Source organism: Phocoena sinus, chromosome 11, assembly GCF_008692025.1.
Source record: "Phocoena sinus isolate mPhoSin1 chromosome 11, mPhoSin1.pri, whole genome shotgun sequence".
NCBI lineage: Eukaryota > Metazoa > Chordata > Mammalia > Artiodactyla > Phocoenidae > Phocoena > Phocoena sinus.
The window spans coordinates 79,646,772-79,665,580 of record NC_045773.1 but is presented as its reverse complement, the minus strand read 5'-3'; the positions used below and the strand labels follow the sequence as shown (position 1 = coordinate 79,665,580).

General features: G+C 40.7%; 1 protein-coding gene across 1 annotated transcript; it reads right to left on the bottom strand.

The window, feature by feature from the left end:
- Window positions 1-1,671: 1,671 nt before the first annotated feature.
- On the bottom strand, window positions 1,672-10,222 carry LOC116762320 (DLA class II histocompatibility antigen, DR-1 beta chain). Its single transcript, XM_032649167.1, has 6 exons — window positions 10,030-10,222; window positions 6,199-6,468; window positions 3,653-3,934; window positions 2,785-2,895; window positions 2,293-2,316; window positions 1,672-2,011 (listed from the first exon to the last, which is right to left on the bottom strand). The coding sequence occupies exons 1-6, from the start codon at window positions 10,127-10,129 to the stop codon at window positions 1,998-2,000; spliced, it is 801 nt and encodes a 266-aa protein (XP_032505058.1). The 5' UTR covers window positions 10,130-10,222; the 3' UTR covers window positions 1,672-1,997.
- Between the last annotated feature and the right edge of the window lie 8,587 nt (window positions 10,223-18,809).

Below are 18,809 nucleotides of genomic sequence, written 5' to 3'. Positions count from 1 at the left end.
ACCCTCCATGAAAACCACCCACTAAGTTCAACCAACTCTTAGAATTGTGAAAAATCATCAAATAGCTACAGTTTTAAGTCACTAAGTTTGGGGATGATTTGTTACACAGAAATAGATCATGAAATTTAGTGTTTTTCAATGAATTTCATCTAAAATATCAAATCTACTGGCATAAAATTCTTTATAATATCTTCTTAGTATCTTTTTAATGCCTGTAGGATCTTTAGGAATATTATCTTTTACATTCCAGGTGTTAATAATTTGTAATTTAGATTTTTTTTCTGCTTTAGCAATCTTGTAGGTGATTTATTTAAAAAGTGAAAGAAAGAAAACCTTCTAGTTTTGTTAATTTTCTTTATTATACATTTATTTTCAATTGTATTAATTGTCTCTTTTACCTTTATTATTTCCTTTCCTCTATTTTTCAAGTTAAATTTACTTTTCCTAGATGCTTAAGATAAAAGTTTAGGTCTCGGGCTTCCCTGGTGGCACAGTGGTTGAGGGTCCGCCTGCCGATGCAGGGGACGTGGGTTCGTGCCCCGGTCCGGGAGGATCCCACATGCCGTGGAGCAGCTGGACCCGTGAGCCGTGGCCGCTGAGCCTGCGCGTCCGGAGCCTGTGCTCCGCAACGGGAGATGCCACAGCAGTGAGAGGCCCGCGTACCGCAAAAAAAAAAAGTTTAGGTCTCTGATTTTTATATATTTTTCCTTTTATAATATAAGCATTTAAATCTATAAATTTCCCTCTGGAGATTCCTTGGGTTGCATATCACATGTACTGAAAATCTATTTTAACATTCCCATAGTTTTCTAATTTCTCATCTGATTTATTCTTTGATAAGCCATGGATTATCTAGAAGTGTATTACTTCGTTTCCCAAAACCGGCTACTATCTCAGCTAAATATTCCTGATTACAGAATACAGAAAACTCAAGATAAAACAGAGAATGAAGCAAAGAAACCTACCAGACCCACATGTGACCAAAATTCAGGAATAAAAATAAAAACAATTATTGAAAACCTCTTGTTGGGGCTCAGGGAAGGCTATTCCCAAATATGCCACAATGGCATATTGATTATTTTGAACTAGTTACTTAAGAAATGGCCAATGCAAGAGGGACACTCTGACCCTCCTTCTGTCTCCCTGAAAGCAGGAAATAATCTCTCATGTGAAAGACGCACTCCCTGCATCTGAAGGTATGACACACTTATCACCATTCAGACCAAGAAACCTATATAAACAAACCTTGTTGCATCTTTAATTTATTGATACTACCTCAAGCCCAAACTTTGGTTAGATTCTTCGCTATTAGAGCACCCAAAACCTAAGTTTCTTTGTCCTGTCAATTACTCACAAACTTATTGTTTCTTTGTCTAAAAAGCATAAAAGCTACCTGCTTTGGCCACTTCTTAGGTCCTATTTCTAAAGACCTCCATGCACGCGAATTAAAATTTGTTTCTTTTTCTCTTGCTAATCTGTCTTGCATCAATTTTATTAATAGTCTAGCCACAGGAACTCAGGAAGGATAGAGAGGGAAATTCTCACCCTCCCGCTGCCTACCCTCCCCACCAGACACTCCCTTTCTCTCTCACTCTCTCTCTCTCTCTCTCTCTCTCTCTCTCCCTCTTTTCGTTTTTGCCTATGTTTTTCCTTGAAGCTCTATCAGGCAGATGCTTCTCACTCCACGTTTATTTGAGCAAAACTTTGTAAAAGAAATGTGGGTTAAAGATGAGTTCACATGAAAGGGAGGCCATAAGGCTTGAATATAAAAGGGACCAGGAAAGAATGAAGATAGGATACTGCTTTCAATATTCCGGATTTCCAGGTCAAGGGGCAGGGGCTGAGGAAGCCATCAGGGAGGAGATTTTCTGCAGGAGCAAACCAGATCTTGAGAAAGTACTCTCTTTGAGGATTAAAAGCCCAACAGGAAACACTTTCATGCTGCAAAGTAGCTAAGCCAGAAGGTTCTTTCTCTTATGAGTGTCATTATCTTCACTTCAGTTTAGGAGTCCTGCAAAAGACAGAAGATAGCATTGTTTTTACTACAAGCTAATTCTACAAGCAGCTTCTTTCCCCCTCTCCCAGGGTCTCATGTTAAAGCAGTATTGTAAGAAGGGAAAAAAAAATTCCTAGATCTCCCTGAGCCAAAGCTACTTTAGAGAACTGGCCTTTTGTTAAGTGGCCAGAAGAAGTTTAGAATTCAAAGTCTTTCCCATTATGTCTGTCTTGTCATCTCTACAACCAGTTCTAGGAGACCAAATCTATCTCTAAAAGAGGATTAAAGGGCATTACCTGTTGGCTGAAGTCCAGAGTGTCCTGGGAAAGAGAAGAGAAGATATATATTTAAAGGATATGGAAGGAATTCTGTCCCCAGCCCCAGGCCCCCACCTGATATATCTCTACCCCACAACATATCTCCCCTAATGCCAGGGTAGACAGGAGAGCAGACACTAGGAGCATGTGATCCATGAAGTTTCTGTCACACAAATCCAGTGTAATTTCATCAGCCTTTGTGTCTCTTCCCGCATTTGCCCCAGGATCTCCACCCAAAATCTCCATGCATGTTAACTCTTCTTTTATCTCTACAGGCCATCACCTCTTATTTTTCAACCATAAGTAACCATGAACTGTTGATTTCTGGATTTCTGGAAATTTGAGGTCAATAAAGGGGAAATAAAAGTTTTATACAGGGTCACTGATATACAGCGAACAAACTTGAGCAAAACCATCTTTCTTCCTCCAAAATAGTCTGTGGGGCATCTCAGCTGCCAACAGGTTCCTTACCTTTCTGATTCCTGAAGTAGATGAACAGCCCCACCCCAAGGAAGAGGAGTCCCAGAACAAAGGCCCCGATTCCACTCAGCATCTTGCTCTGAGCAGATTCAGACCGTGCCCCTGAGAAAAGAAGCTAGTTTTAGTGATTCTTATCCCAAATCCAACTTCTCTAATTGAGATTCTGAGATTGAGATCTTTGAGAATGGGGAAAGAAGGATGCCCTGGAAGAACTAGAATGACTGGTCATTTCTGGAAAAGAGGTTAAAAATACAGAGTAGCTACAAGGTTAAGACATTGAACCCATTTAAATATCACAGCCCTGACGTAAGGCCATGACTACAACATCTGATGGGTGAGGACCCTGGGGCTGAATGAGGTTAAGGAGCTTGTCTAGGGTGACAGAGCTAATAAAAGGCAGAACTGAGGTTGGACTCCCCTCATGTCAGGAAGGTCCCTATATTGTAGAGGATGTGCCCCTTCTCAGATCACAGTGAACATCTCAGAGAAACAGTGTCAGAAGTACAAGCCCAGCCTGAGACAGGAGACTGGTGCCCAGGGCCATGTAGTGACCATGACCTGAGATTTCATGGAGGCTCAAAACAGGGACACCTCTTTTCTGCATGTCAGGCAGAATTGCCTCCCAGGGGGTATAGGTACGTGTAGAAGATATCATAGGAGATCTGTAAACTATCAGAGGATTTCTATCACAGGATATTATAAGGTTCCTGTGATATCCTCAATAATAACCTCAGCTGAAGGAGAGGAGAACACAGAGCAAATGAACACATGCTGTGGGGAGAGGAGAAACCTGTCACTCAGGGGTAAGCAAGCCCCTCCTTGGTAGGTGAGGAACTTATGAGGCCAGAAAGCTTCTCACTCCATTCCACTGTGACAGGGCTGGTCCGGCTGGGGTGCTCCACGTGGCAGGTGTAGACCTCTCCACTCTGAGGGACTGTTTCAAGCATCACCATGGTCTGGAAGGTCCAGTCTCCATTACGGATCAGGCCTGTGGAGACCACCCCCGCCTCCTCTTCCTGGCCGTTCCGGAACCACCTGACTTCAATGTGGCCTGGATAGAAACCATTCACAGAGCAGACCAGGAGGTTGTGGTGCTGCAGGGGCTGTGTCTTTGCAGGATACACAGTCACTGTAGGCGCCACTAGGAGAGAAAAAGGTAGAGGGGATAAGTGAGGGACACAGAGTAAGTCTCGTTGGTTGGCTGCCTTTCTGCCCCCAGTCTCCAGTCTCCGGCAGGCCTCCCTGAAAGCTGGCTATGTAGCCCAACAGAAATTAGTGCCATAAGACTTGACTTCAATGCTTACAGTATGGGCCCATTAGATCTGGCAGATGTTCAGGAAATTTGTTTTCTATTGTTTTGTTTTTCATAGCATGAAAGAGTTATTCATTGTTGAATTGATGTGTTTACAAATCTTTGCACGGTATATAGTGTATTATTAATAGCATGATTTCTGGAGCCAGGGTGCCTGAGTTCAAATCCAGGCTCTGCCTCCTACTGACTGATCCTAGGTGAGGTTTAAAATTCCTCTGTGCCTCAGGTTGCTCACCTGTAAAGGGGGATAATAATACTAACTTACCTCTTAGGGTTATGTGAGGATTAATGTACCTGAAGTATGTGAAACGATGGCTGGAACTTAGTCTTTAATATATGTTAGCTATTTACTATCTTCATTTACTTGGAGAGAAAATATGACTCAAAGCAGTGTGGATAAATTAGGGGGCAGCTTGGGGTAGATGGGGAGACAGAAGATAAAATCCTGGGAATGCTACACTCACACCTTAGAACACCACAGAAAGGGTTCTACCCTGGGAAGCAGAAATAGACAAAGGTGACTCTTGAACTCTGAGTTGAGTTCCAAGGAAAGAATGATTCCTGAAGGGGAAAGAAAGGACCAAGTAAAGTCACTCATTAAAAAAAACAAACAAAACCAAAACAAAAGCTTATTATTACACTCAGCTGATCAATTCTTCTGCTTTGCAAAACAAGCAGATCTATTACTGGAATTGTATCATTTTACAATTGTCTTTCTTTTTAAGCTGGTATTTCAGTTCAGGGCAGGGTCTGAGACTCATTAATATGTGTGCTTAGTTCCTGAGACAACCCTTGACACCACCAGCCACAATAAACACAATTATTATTTGCAAAAGAGAAACCTGGGGGGGAAAACATTTTTACAATAATGCAAAGTGGTAGATTTAAGATTGATGGTAAATCATCACTAACAATTTTGCAGTATATTTCATTAAATAAAAATGTTTAAATTCCTAACTTGGAATATAATGAACAGAATCAAAACATAAACCACAAACTGGAGAAAAAGCTAAATCAAATGTCAGCAACTTGTTACTCTTAATGCATAGAGAACCCATAAAATCACCGAGAAAACCACCAGGACCCAGAGATAGTCAACAATAGATAATTCTTAGAGCCATAACAAAGGTTAGCCAATAAATATGTGAAAAATGTTCAAGAACCTTAGAAATCAAAGAAATTTTAAATAAAAACAAAAAGATATAAATTTTCAACTGTTTGGTAATGTTGAAAAAAGATCTAATAAAGGGGAATGTAAAGTAAAATGAGGTAAATTGTTACAAGTATAAAAAGGAAAACATGTAACTACTCAAATACTACTAGCGTTATAAAAAATAGTAACATCAGCATATTAAGTAACAAAATTATAATTCAAAAAGTTGATTTCACAATCATTTCAACTATGTAAAATATATATACTAAGGAGAAAAAAAGCAAGAAATTTAGACCTGAAATAAGCTTCAGAGAGATCAGAGGAGCCGCAGAGGCTCCCCTGCCTGCACCTGTCAAAAAGTAGTCTGACACCTTTTTCTCAGTGAAGTGCTCCTACACACAGACAGACGCGGCACACTTATTTCCGGGGTGTCAGGGGAGTAAGAGGGTGTGTGCCCAGAGCACGCTGTGACTCTTCTCCTCGCAGGCTCCCAATCCTTTCACTTTCCTCACCTCTCCTCCCCCAAACCTTCCCCCAACCATAGACACCTTGAAGTCCCTCCCTCATCTCTAACCGCTCACCCCAGTCGGGGTTTCCTCCCCTCCCTTACCCTCCCCCTCCCCTCCCCCACAGGGACCACCAAGGACACCCGGAGCCTCCCTCCTGCACCCCTCCCGCCACACCTCCCCTCCCTCCCGGGCCTCCCCACACCACACACTCTCTCCCCTCTCACAGTCACTGACAAAATCACACACGGTCTCCAGACAACAGGCTCTCACAGGAACCCGCCTAACTTGTACTTGCTCACAGCCCTACACACCCCCCGCCCCCCCGAACGCAGTCTCCTCTGTTCCCGTCCCCGTTTCTCTCTGTCTCTGTCTCAAACACACACTCACACGTACTGCGCCCCCGCCCGCTGGCCGCCCAGCCCCGCGCTCACCTCGCCGCTGCACCGTGAAGCTCTCCCCAATCCCGTAGTTGTGTCTGCACACCGTGTCCACCTCGGCCCGTCTCCGCTCCAGGAGGTCCTTCTGGCTGTTCCAGTACTCGGCGTCCGGCCGGCCCAGCTCGGTCACCGCCCGGTGCTCGCCCACGTCGCTGTCGTAGCGCACGAATTCCTCCCCGTTATAGATGTTTGTAACCAAGAGCCGCACCCGCTCTGTCCCATTAGAGAAACGACACTCGCCCTTAAACTGATACATGAAAAGTGCTGTGGGGACAGGAAAGATCTGATTACCTGGGCGGGCTCCTGGGAAGAGACTGAAGGCAATAACCACAAATGCAGGGCACCCAGACGGAGGACGGGGCACTGACACTCCTTTATTGGCTCCACTGGCACCCCCAACTACCCCACCGGTTCATCTTTGATCTGCAGGGTCAAGCGAGACCATGGTGGGTGGAGGAGACCCCTCTGATCCTAAGGCATTTGGGATGCAGTCAGCTCTGTACTTGGCTGGAGACCTCCAAACCGGAGCCGGACGGGGATTTGCCCCATCACCACCTCCTCTTGAATGCCTCCACCAGAAAAACACTCTCTGCTTCCTCCTCTCATCTCACAACCCTTTAGCTGTTCCTGAAACACTTCCTTACCTAGTGCTGACCTTGTGCCAAGCCTGTGCTGCTGCCCCTGGGATTCCACAGAAGGAAAAACAAACATCTCCCCTACCTTCTAGGAGCATAAAATTTAGTGAAAGTGATGGACAAAACCCAACCACACAAGAATTAATTATACAACAGCCAGAAATGTCACAAGAAAAGCGTGGAGATCTAGAACAGAGAATAATTTACGTTAGGGTGTCAGAGAAGTAGTCTCTAAAGACTGATATTTAAGATGTGATATGAAAGGTTAAGTTGATGTGAGCTGAAAGGGAGAGTGGGTGTAGGGGGGTGTATGTGAGGGAAAGAGGAGGCATATTTCGGGTAAGGGTAATATCGTGTGCAGAAGCTTGAAAGACATGATGAACTTCTGCAAGAAATCAGAAAAAAACAGTTCACTGAGCACAGAGAGTGAGGAAGGAGGAGGGTAAAAGACTAGACTGGAGAAATAGTGTGGGGTACTTAGAAGCCTTGGAGACAATGTTAGGATTTTGACTTCATACTAAATGTAATGGGGAACCCTAACCCTAACCTAGGTTAGGTAGAGATACGTGAAGCTACTGAAGCGTTACAAGGAGGGTCATTTATGTTTACTTCTAAGAAATAATTGTAGGTACCACACAGAGATTGGATTTTAGGAGTTCACAAGTGGAGACAGGGAGACCATTTAGGAACATGGTAGAATTCTCCAGTGAAGGTGTGCTTGTGGCTTCATTTAGTGTGGTAGTGACAAAGACAGTAGTAAAAATAGAGTGAACAGACTTGGGGTAGATTGTTGTATGACTTGTTAATGAATTAAATGGTGGGGTTTGGTGGATAGAAGGTCAAGCTTATCCCTCAGGACTTTGTCTTCACATATCTCCACAAATAAAAATCAAAGTTCTCACCATGACCATCAGGGTCCAATATGATCTGGCTCCTGATCTCCTTTCCAACCTCATCTTATTTCACTCTCCAACTTGCTTGCTCTGCTTCAGTCACTCTAGCCTTCTTTCTATCCCTTAAACAGCAAACATCTTCCCACAGTTTGGCCTTTCCCTTGGTCCCTCTCCCTGGAGCATTTGTCCCTTAGATCCCTCACATGTCTGGCTTCTTCTCATCATTTATGTCTCAATTGAATGTCACCTTTCCAGGGAGAGCTCCCTAGACACTTGAATTGAAGGCAGGTGAATCCAATACTCTCTGTCCCATAGCCTTGAACTATTCTTTTCAGAGGACTTGTTGTTCTCTGAAATGTTTTTTTGGTTTTGTTGGTTGTCATTGTTGTTAAATGTTTATTGGATTGTTGTCTTTCTTGTCATTAAGTAAGTTCCAAGATAATTGGGGATTTTCTATCTTATTCAAATAGGATTGTCTGAGCCCAGAATAGAGCCCAGCATATAATAATAGTTGCTCAGAAAAATATTTGTAGTCTAAATTAATAAACCCAGGGTTCTAGGAAATGATTTTTGTGGGCATTCCAGAAAGCAAGAAAGGGTTCAGCTCCAACACTCTTTTATTCTGATGACACATTATATCCCTTCTACTTCTCATGAAAAACCCAAATTTCCTCTTTCTTCTTCTACTAGTTGGAAGAAACATTCACAGGTAGAAAATGGTAATTTTAAGAGAAGGGGAAGAGTTCATTACGTTCGAAATCATCCAGTGAACCTGTTATAATGCTGAGGGTCTGTGCATACCTTGGGGATTATCAGATCTGGTGATGACATAGCTGGGGAAAATAGGGAGGAACTAAAATTTGAGGTAACCAAACATAGCTGATTAAGGAAAACAGAGGGCATGATGCATGGTCTTATGAAATTTGGGTCCAAGACTCCAAGAGACCAATGAGTTCCCTTGACTTGCTTACCAGCTTTCAGCCCAATGGGATGGAAACAACTTTCACACTGTCTGTACCCTAACGAGGTACATGGTTTCCCATGTAAAACTGCAGATATTTGACTATCTGTGAACTACAAAATCAGAATTTCATATAATTTATTCTATGCTCCGGCCAGAGAAGGGGGAGATAGGAGGGAAACTGATAGTATAGAAAGGCTCAGGCTTCCCTGGTGGCGCAGTGGTTAAGAATCCGCCTGCCAATGCAGGGGACACGGGTTCGAGCCCTGGTCCTGGAAAATCCCACATGCCGCAGAGCAATTAAGCCCATGCTCCACAACTACTGAGCCTGCACTCTAGAGCCCGTGAGCCACAACTACCGAAGCCCTCATGCCTAGAGCCCATGCTCCGCAACAAGAGAAGCCTCCGCAATGAGAAGCCCGCGCACCGCAATGAAGAGTAGCCCCTGCTTGCCACAACTAGGGAAAAACCCGCGCACGGCAACAAAGACCCAACTCGGCCATAAATAAATAAAAAATTTTTTTAAAAAAAAGAAAGGCTCAAAATAGCTTCATAATGATCACTAACCCGTGTTGGGTGTTCAGAAGATGGCTTACATTTTTTAAGGCATCAAAGAACACCCCATAGGTGCTCTTTATCTACAGGGTCATTCCAAGTACTAAGAATCCCTGCTTCAGCTCCAGGGTGCCTTACCCAAGAGCAACAGAGAGAAAACTAACCCCAACTTCTGTCAAAGAACTCCTAGTACAGGGATTCAAACCTTATAAACATTGGAGTTCAGGGAAAATGACAAGAAGATAATGGGGGAGTTCCCTTGATACATCCTCATATATTAGGGAGAGGTAGCAGCATCACAGATCCTGTTGAGGACGTAACACAGGACCTTCTAGGAGAGATCTTCCTAATTATTTAGATTCTCCATAAAATCTTCAGAGAAACGTTCTCTTTTTCTTTTACATTCAACATAATAAAGAGATCTGTTAATGGAGAATTATTTTAACATCATTTTTTCTAAATCTTTTCAAACACCTGAAGGGATGGGATGCAAGGCTGGGGAAGGTTCATTGCAGGACACTTGAGAAGAAATAGACTATAGATATGGAGGCTACGTATGCCACACTCATTGAGAGGGCAAGTATCCAGGTACATTTTGTTGTAGATAGATTGGAGATCCATGTGATAAAGATAGGTGGTCACTAAAAACAAAGTCACTGCACCACCAGGGAAGCCTGAAAAGTCACAACTTTTAAAGAAGGCTGGTCTGGACACAGAGATAAAGCTAACTCCCTTCCTTCCCCCACCCCACAATAGCTCACGCCCCAAAGTGTTCACTTACGGTGGGTCTCCCTGGCCCAAGCGAGGGGCGGGCTCAGCACCATCAGTATCACTGTCAGAGCTGCCATCCAGGAGCCTCCGGAGAAATACAGGGACACCATGCTGGAGAACAGGAGAGGACAGGGTGTGAGGGGAGCAGGCAAGCCTCGCTGAATTGGGAACTGTGACTCTCCTCCACCCAAGCGATACCAACCAAGGAATTCGGTATTTGCTCCTGGATTGGGTTATCTCAGTGTTGGAGAACCAATCAGCATCACAGATGAGAAACATCATCAGTTACTGGTCAGAGATTCAGTATGAAGGTCCTCTTCTGAAACTTAGAATTTCCTCCATTAAAAGGATTGTTTTAATTTAGTGCTTTAAATGTTTGATCCAGTTGTATCTGACACAGTTTATTTGGGCTTCTCTTGAGAGCCAGCTCCCTGCTGGTCAATGATGTGTCACACGTTTGAGCCTAAAGATCGTTCATTTCTCTTACTCGAAGACATAGATATTTTGACAAATATATGTGTGAGTGTGTTTAGGAGTTGAGCAGGTAGAGAGAAAGTGATTGCAATTTAGGAGACCTTTAATTTGGTCCTTCTTGTACTTGCAGATTTGGCGAAGTTATTTAACCTCTGCAATTGAAATGAAGGCACTGTGATCTTTCAGGTATAACAATACTGAAAAATGCTGTGATTCTCTGGATGCTTTAAGGAACACCATCCCCTGGTAACTGATGATGCGACAGAATTATAGCTGTTGTTTAGAGTATAATCTATACTTCCTGACAGGCAGGGGTGTCTCTGATAAACTAAAGGAAATGGAAATTTAGTGAATAACTTAACATGAGTGACAAAACTTTACAGGTTTTTCTCCTGATGCTGTCTAAGTTTAGTGGCACCTCCAGAATATTCATACAGAAAGGGGCTTAGAGGAGGCAATCTGCATGGAATGGAAGATCTTGAAGGCATCTTTGTAACATTTAACTTAACAGTGTGATAAAGCCAACTGTACTGATCAGAGTTTGCAAGTGACTGAAAGATCAATATAAAGTCAAAGTCAGCCTTTGACACAGCACCTCCTCTTTAGAATAATTAATATTTTATGTAAAATACGTTCAATTCCTTATTCTTGGCTCCCATTAGGATTTTCTGATTTTCTTGGGAACATGTTCACCTTCTCTTGCTTCATCCCCAGAAGATATTATAAGAAGATTTTGCTAATGAACACATTATGGAGTGTTCATAAATAGAACCTTATGAACAAACTACAAATTATATCCTTTGATGTAGTCATATAATCTTAAAAATGTAATTCTACTTTTAGATTATTATTACACATTATATTAACATAAATAGAATATTTCAGATTTAGAGTGGACTTTAAATGCAACTATTTGTTTAAAATTATGCATCAATTCACACTCTGCCCAAGCCATTCTTTATGTGCCTTAATATTTCTAGTGACAGTACTCACCAGGCTGTTTTAAAATGATTAAAATTTATTGAGCTTTTGAGAGCTTTACTTAGTACCCAGAATTATACAAAGACTTTTTACATGTCTTTTTAAAATGTAATTCTCATGTCATCTCAGTGATTCAAGTACCCTTTTTAATCCTGCAAATGGAGAAAATAAAATAGTGGAAGGAGGTTAGATAATCTTTGCAAGGATACAAGACTCCAGATTGAGCCAAGTTACATGTGATTTCAAACCCTGCAAGCTCAGCCATCACATCATACCACCTCAGATTTAATTTCTAAAGAAAGTAATGTCCCTTACATTTAAACTATTTTTATCACTTTAATTCACGGATATGTGTATCAATAAAACTACTCCTTTTAATGACTGACAGCATCATGTAAATTGAAGTAGCTACAGTATAGCAATTATGATTCTTTAAAATTTCCCTTCATCAACATTGTAACCCTCCTCTGGAAATGACAGTGTTTGCATTTGTCTTATGTAATAATGCCCGTTGCTCCCCACAAGTCTCCTGCTTATTGAGGCTGCAGAGGCCTCCAAATTCCTAAATCTAATCCATGGTCCTCAATTATTATTTTAGATTTCTTGGCGTAATGTAGTGTTAATCTGAACATTTTGGAGTAGAATAGAAATAGTATCTTGCTTACCATGGAATAATATATTTCTATTAATGTGGAAAATTCAAAATTCTTGGAGAGGTTGGGTAGAAGTCACTACTGTCCCTGGATTCCAGAACAATCTATGTCCCTAAGACTCCAGTCATAGTTCAGTACTATTGGATGTTGTTCAGTTGCAACCATGAGAATCTCATGCTTAATTTGACCAAGAGAAAATCATAATTTACACAGAATTAACTAGCTGTGACATGTGAAAATCTGAGAAAGTCAAACTAAGGTTCACCTTAGATTATAGGATAAAAAGAATGGCAAAGAAAAGTAATTCTATATCAAGAACATACTGAAATAGAATTAAAGAGAACAGTGTCAAAACTTGTTCATAGGGCTTCCCTGGTGGCGCAGTGGTTGAGAGTCCGCCTGCCGATGCAGGGGACACGGGTTCGTGCCCCGGTGCGGGAAGATCCCACGTGCCACGGAGCGGCTGGGCCCATGAGCCATGGCCGCTGAGCCTGCGCGTCCGGAGCCTGTGCTCCACAACGGGAGAGGCCACAGCAGTGAGAGGCCCGCATACCGCAAAAAAAAAAAAAAAAAACTTGTTCATATAAGTTTGATGTGCAATTTGAAACATAATTGTATAATATATATACTGAAACCTAGTTAAAGAGAGCACTACCAAAACTTCTTCATACAAATTTCACATACAACATACAAATCTTACAAATTTATTTTAAAAGAGAATGAACCAATGACCTAAATTCTGTACGTTGTATACATTTATGAATAATAAAAATGTGCTGCTCTAAATATTATATATTTCAACTTTTCTGCAGTATTAATTCAATAGAAGGACAGTTCACGTAAAACAATGCAGCAATTGTCGCCGAACCATTGCTCCCACAGGTGATCTTGAGGCTGAGCTCCTTCACTGAAGGCAAGAGGAGAAGCAATCCTGCTCAGCTTCTGCTCTGTAAGAGAAGTGTCAACTAAAGGCTTATTTCCTGAAGAAAAGGCAGTTATACTGGTTTCTGGAAGAGAGTGGTTATCAGTACAGAAGTTCTAGTCTTTGCTCTTGTTGTGTGAGACCACAGGTTTGTTTTTATGGAAAATAAATTGCAACACTAGGGCAAGCAAACAAGTAGCATCAGAAGCACAGACTTGTTGAACAATAGGAAGACTGAAATTTGTATCATTACAGAATGCCTTGAGTACTACTAATCGTCACAGCCTAGGACTCACTTGTAGTAAGCCTGAAGGGTTGCAATACATTGGGGAAAATGGGGTCTTAGTTGTCAGCAAGCCAGTTGGCGTAGAATGAGTCTTGTCCAGATAGTCTCAGAATATTCTCTGTAGTTTTCGGAAGCTACCACCACTAAACTGGAACTTAGTGAGAAGCAGGTCAGTGGTCTCTTCATTTAAGGAAAAAATATTATTAATAAGAAACGGTGAGAGTAACATCATCATCATCATGGTGGAGTGAGATGTTTCCTTTGTCTGTCCCCCTCATCTACAACCACTGAAACATCCACAACTCAACAAAGATGGCCCTGCCTGACACACCAGGATGCTGGAGAATTCCACACATCTATATATCTGCAGGTGGGTGGACTGGAACACACAAAGGAGGCAAAGTGGGAAAACAGTGAAGGTGGCGCCTGTGATCCAGCGCCCCCAGCCTAAGCAGCTGAGCTCACAGCCCTAGAGAACCCAGCAGCCACCGGGGAGGTGGAGCACAGGACTCTAGCCTCCTGGCCACAACAGTGCCCACAGCCACAGGGAACTAGGCAGCAGCAGTAGGAGGATTTACAATCCCATCCTTCCATCACAGAGGAACCCACAACTCCATCCCCCCGGCCTCTGCCCACAGTGGTGGTTCCAGTGTACCTGACAACTCAGGACGGAGTAGAAAAGCCCTTGACCCTGGCCCCCCTCCCCCCACCCTCTTCTTCCCCTCCCAACAGCAGCAGAGCCTGTGACTCAGGAGACCCCCATGCTCCATCCAGAAGTGCCCATCATCCCATTGCCCCAGGTGGCAATGCCAGTGACACTAGCAGCTGCAAGGTACCAATGACCCAGGAAGTACAAGCAGTAGCAACGAGGATACTAGGTGGCCAACACCTCTGACAGAGGCAGTGAGAGGTGGAAATTGCCAACTCTCAAACATAACCGGAGGCAGCTCTAGTAGGAGAAACCAAAAACCTGTGCTGTAGCACCACCTACTGGAAACCACAGAAAGAACTCAGAATTAGGGTTTTAAAATTTTTTTAAAGCTTTACCTAAAGAAGAAAGGTGTTCACTACTTCAAATACACCAGCAGAGGAACAACTCTTCAACCACCATGAAGAACCATTGTTACGTGGTACCACAAAGAGAAAATGACAAAATGGCAATTCTCCAGAAACCAAACTTAAAGTCATGGACTATTGTGATCTGACAGAGATTTCAAAATAACGAGCTACTAGAAAATCCAGAAAGGCAGTCCAATGAGCTCAGGAATAAAATTAATGAACATAAGGAATATTTACAAAAGAGGTAGAAACTCTAAAAAGAAAAAAACAGAAATCCTAGAGCTGAAGAAATCAATAAATGAGATGAAGAATGCATTAAAAGCATTGGAAATAGAGGAGACCATATGGAAGAGAGACTTAATGAGTTTGAAGACAGAAATCTAGAAATGATACAAGTAGAAGAGAAAAGAGACTCAAGATCTAAAAATAAATGCGGAAATTCTATGAGAATTATTTGACTCTTTTACAAAGGGAAAATTAGGATAATGGGTATCACAAAAAATGAAAATAAAAAAAGAGGGAGAAGGGAGCAAAGAGTTTATTCAAAGAAATAATAGCTGAGAAATTCCTAAACCTGTGAAAGGAACTGGATATGCAAGTCCACAAAGCTAAGAACAAACCTAATTATCTCGATGCAAAAAGACCTCTGCAAGACACATTACATTAAGTCTCTCAAAAATTAATGACAAAGAAAGAATTTTAAAGGCAGCCAAGGAAACAGGATGGTATACTCCAAAGGAACCCTCATTAGACTATCAGCAGGTTTCTCAGCAGAAACTCGACAGAAAGGTGAAATGACAAACTCAAACTTCTGAAAGGTAAAAACTGTCAGCCAAGAATACTCTATCCAGCAAAGTTATCATTCAGATATGAAGGAGAAGTAAAGGCTTTCCCAGACAAACAAAACCTGCAGGAGGTCACCAACATAAACCTTACAAGAAAAGTTGAAAGTGCCCTTCTACCTGAGACATAAAGGCAAAAGTATACAAAACTTTAAGTAAGGTGATATACTGACAGACAGAATCAGAAAATTGCAACTCTATATCACGACAGATCTTAAAACACTTCATTATAGCATGAAGGGGAAAAGGAGGAAAAAAAGCAGTAAAAATAGCTCTAGCTGCCTCAATTTGGTAACAAGCTCACAACATGGAAAGGGATAATTTTAGACAACAGAAACATAAGAGAACAAGAGGAGGATGGAACCCGTATGGGCAAATGGAGATACGATGCTATCAACAGAAAAAGGACTATTTTATCTGTAAGACATTTTATACAAACCTCAAGGTAACCAAAAGACATAAACCTAGAGCAGACACACGAAACAAAAAAGAGGAAACTGAGAAAAACATTATGCAAAACCACCAAACTAAAATGGCAGACAGAGACACAAAGAAAAGAAATAATGGAGATATAGGGCAACCAGAAAAGAGAAGACAAAATGTTAGTGCTAGGTTTTCATTTATCAATAATCACCCTAAATGTAAATGAATTGAATTCACCAATCAAAGGCACACAGTGTATGGATGGATTAACAAACAACACCAAACTATATGCTGCCTCTAAGGAGACTCTCCTCAGCTCTAAAGACAAACAGGCTCAAAGTGAAGGGATGGAAGATGATACTCCAAGGAAATGGCAGCCAAAAGAAAATGGGTGGAGCCTCACTCATATCAGACAAAACAGACATCAAGCCAAAAAAGATAAAGAGACAAAGATGGACATTTTATAATGATAAGGGGAACAATTCATTAAGCAGACATAACTGTTATTAATATATGTGCACATGACACGGGAGCACCAAAATATATAAACCAAGTATTAATCTATCTAAAGGGAGAAATCAACACTCAACACAATAATGGTAGGGGACTTTAACACTGCACTTATATCAGTGGATAGACCATATAGACAGAAAATCAACAAAGAAACAGTGGCTTTAAATAAAACATTAGGCTAGGTGGATTTTAAATATTTGTAAAGACATTCCATCCAAATGCAGCAGAATACACATTCTTCTCAAGTGCACATGGAACATTCTCAAGAATAAACCATATGTTGAGACACAAAACAAGTCTCAATAAATTTAAGAAGATTCGAATCATAGCAAGCATCTTTGCTGATCACAATGGTATGAAAATAGAAATCAACTACAAGAAGAAAGCTGGAAAAATCACCAATACACAGAGACTGAACAACATGCTACCAAATAACCGTTAGGTCAATGAAGAAATCAAAGAAGAAATTTTTAAAGTACCTAAAGATAAATGAAAATTAAAATATGAAATACCAAAACCTTTGGATGCAGAAAAAGAAATACTAAGAGGGACATTTACAGCAATACAGGCCTATCTCTAGAAGCAAGAAAAATCTCAAATAAACAATTTAACCTTACACCTAAAGGAACTAGAAAAAGAAGAATAAATGAATCCCAAAGACAGTAGGAAGCAAATATTAAAGATCTGAGTGGAAATAAATGAAATAGAGAGTAAAAAGGTAACAGAAAGGATCAATGAAACTAAGAGCTGATTCACTGAAAAGATAAACAAAATTGGCAAAACTTTTTCTTTTTTAATTCTCAAATCTTTAGCTAGACTGACTAAGAAAAAAAAGAGAGAGAGAGAGAAAAGGATCTGATAAATAAAATCTGAAATGAATGAGGAGAAATAACAACGGATAACACAGAAATACAAAGAACTATAATAGAATATTATGAACACTATACAGCTACAAATTGGACAACCTAGAAGAATAAACATATTCCTAGAATCACCCAGCCTTCCAAGACTGACTCATGAAGAAACAGAAAATCTGATAGACCAACCACCAGCCCAGGGATTGAAAGAGTAATCAAAAACCTCTCAAAAACCAAAAATCCAAGACCAGATGGCTTCACAGATGAAGTCTACCAAACATTCAATGATTTAATACGTACTGTTCTCAAATTATTCCAAAAAATTGAAGAGGAAGGAATGCTTCCTAACTCATTTTATGATTCAACATTGCCCTGATAGAAAAACCAGATACAACACACACAAAAAAAATTACAGGCCAATTTCTGTGATGAACATACATGTAAAAATCCTCCACAAAATATTAACAAACCAAATGCAACAATACATTAAAAGGACCATACACCATGATGTGGGATTTATTACAGGGATGAAAGGATGTTTCAACATCAGCAGATCAATCAACATGATACACCATATTAAAAACTGAAGGATAAAACTTACATGATTATTTAAATAAATGTATGAAAAGCAGTTAACAAGATTCAATACCTATTTATGATTAAAACTCTCAATAAAATGGATCTAGAAGTAACAGAGCTGAACATAATAAAGGCTAATTATGGCAAACCCACAGTTTACATCATACTCAACTGGGAAATTTCTAGTAATTTTATAGATATGTGCAACTATCACCACAATCCAGTTTTAGAACATTTCTGTCACCCCAAAAAGTTTCCTGTTTACAGTTAATTCCCACCCCCACCCCATGCCCTAGAGACCCACTGATTCGCTTTCAGTCTATAAATTTGCCTTTTCTAGATGTTTCATGTAAATGGAATCATATGACAAGTAGGCTTTTGGGTCTGGCTTATTTCACTTAGTATATTTTTGAAGTTCATCCATTTTGCATCATGTATCATCAATTCCTTTAAATGTGTTTCTCTTGTTCTTGTTTATTGCTAAATAGTTTTCCATTGTATAGATACAGTGCATTTTGGTTTTCCATTCACTGACTGATGGATACTAGGCTTGTTTCCAGTTTTGTGTTATAATAACTAATGTTGCTATGAACATCTGCACATGCATATTTGTGAAGTATCCATTTTGCTTAAAGGAATGAGTATGGGCTATACCTGACAAACAACTTGAAACTCTCTATACAAATCTAAACCTCAAATGTCCAGGGATCTAATTCTGGACTTTGTTTTACTGGTGTATATAACAAATAATGAATGAATGCCAAAAAGTGCGTAATGAAATAGAGGTATAATAGGTTTTAGCATTTTAAAAAGTGAGTCATTCCTCATTATGTGTCTTTAAAAAAAATTTCCCTGGAAAATATACTTTTCCTCACAAAATTAAGAGTCAGTATATGTTCTAAAATCAAGTAAATAATCCTCCTGCTTGCTTGCTTTTTGGGGGGAAGGAAGTGGCTTGCGGCTGATATTTAAGTCTCAATGCTAAAAAAAAATCCTTGCAATGATGCTGTCCATTAAATATCTATCATCCTTCATCAGGAAATCACTAAAAACACAATCTAATACTTCCATACCCTAAAATCATCCTCCTTACCCATGGACCATTTCTTTCTCTCTAAAAAAGATGATTTTAAACCTTTTCTTCCCTTGTGTATCACGGGAGGCGGGCCCATGTCACAAAGGATCAATCAAGGTTTGTCTG

Coding starts and splice junctions, on each gene's coding strand:
- LOC116762320 (XM_032649167.1), bottom strand. CDS start 10,129: ATGGTGTCCCTGTATTTCTCCGGAGGCTCCTGGATGGCAGCTCTGACA. Junction 2,896..3,652: donor CCCTGTCACAGTGGAATGGA/GTGAGAAGCTTT, acceptor TTCTTTTCTCAG/GGGCACGGTCTGAATCTGCT. Junction 2,317..2,784: donor CTACTTCAGGAATCAGAAAG/GTAAGGAACCTG, acceptor TCTCTTTCCCAG/GACACTCTGGACTTCAGCCA.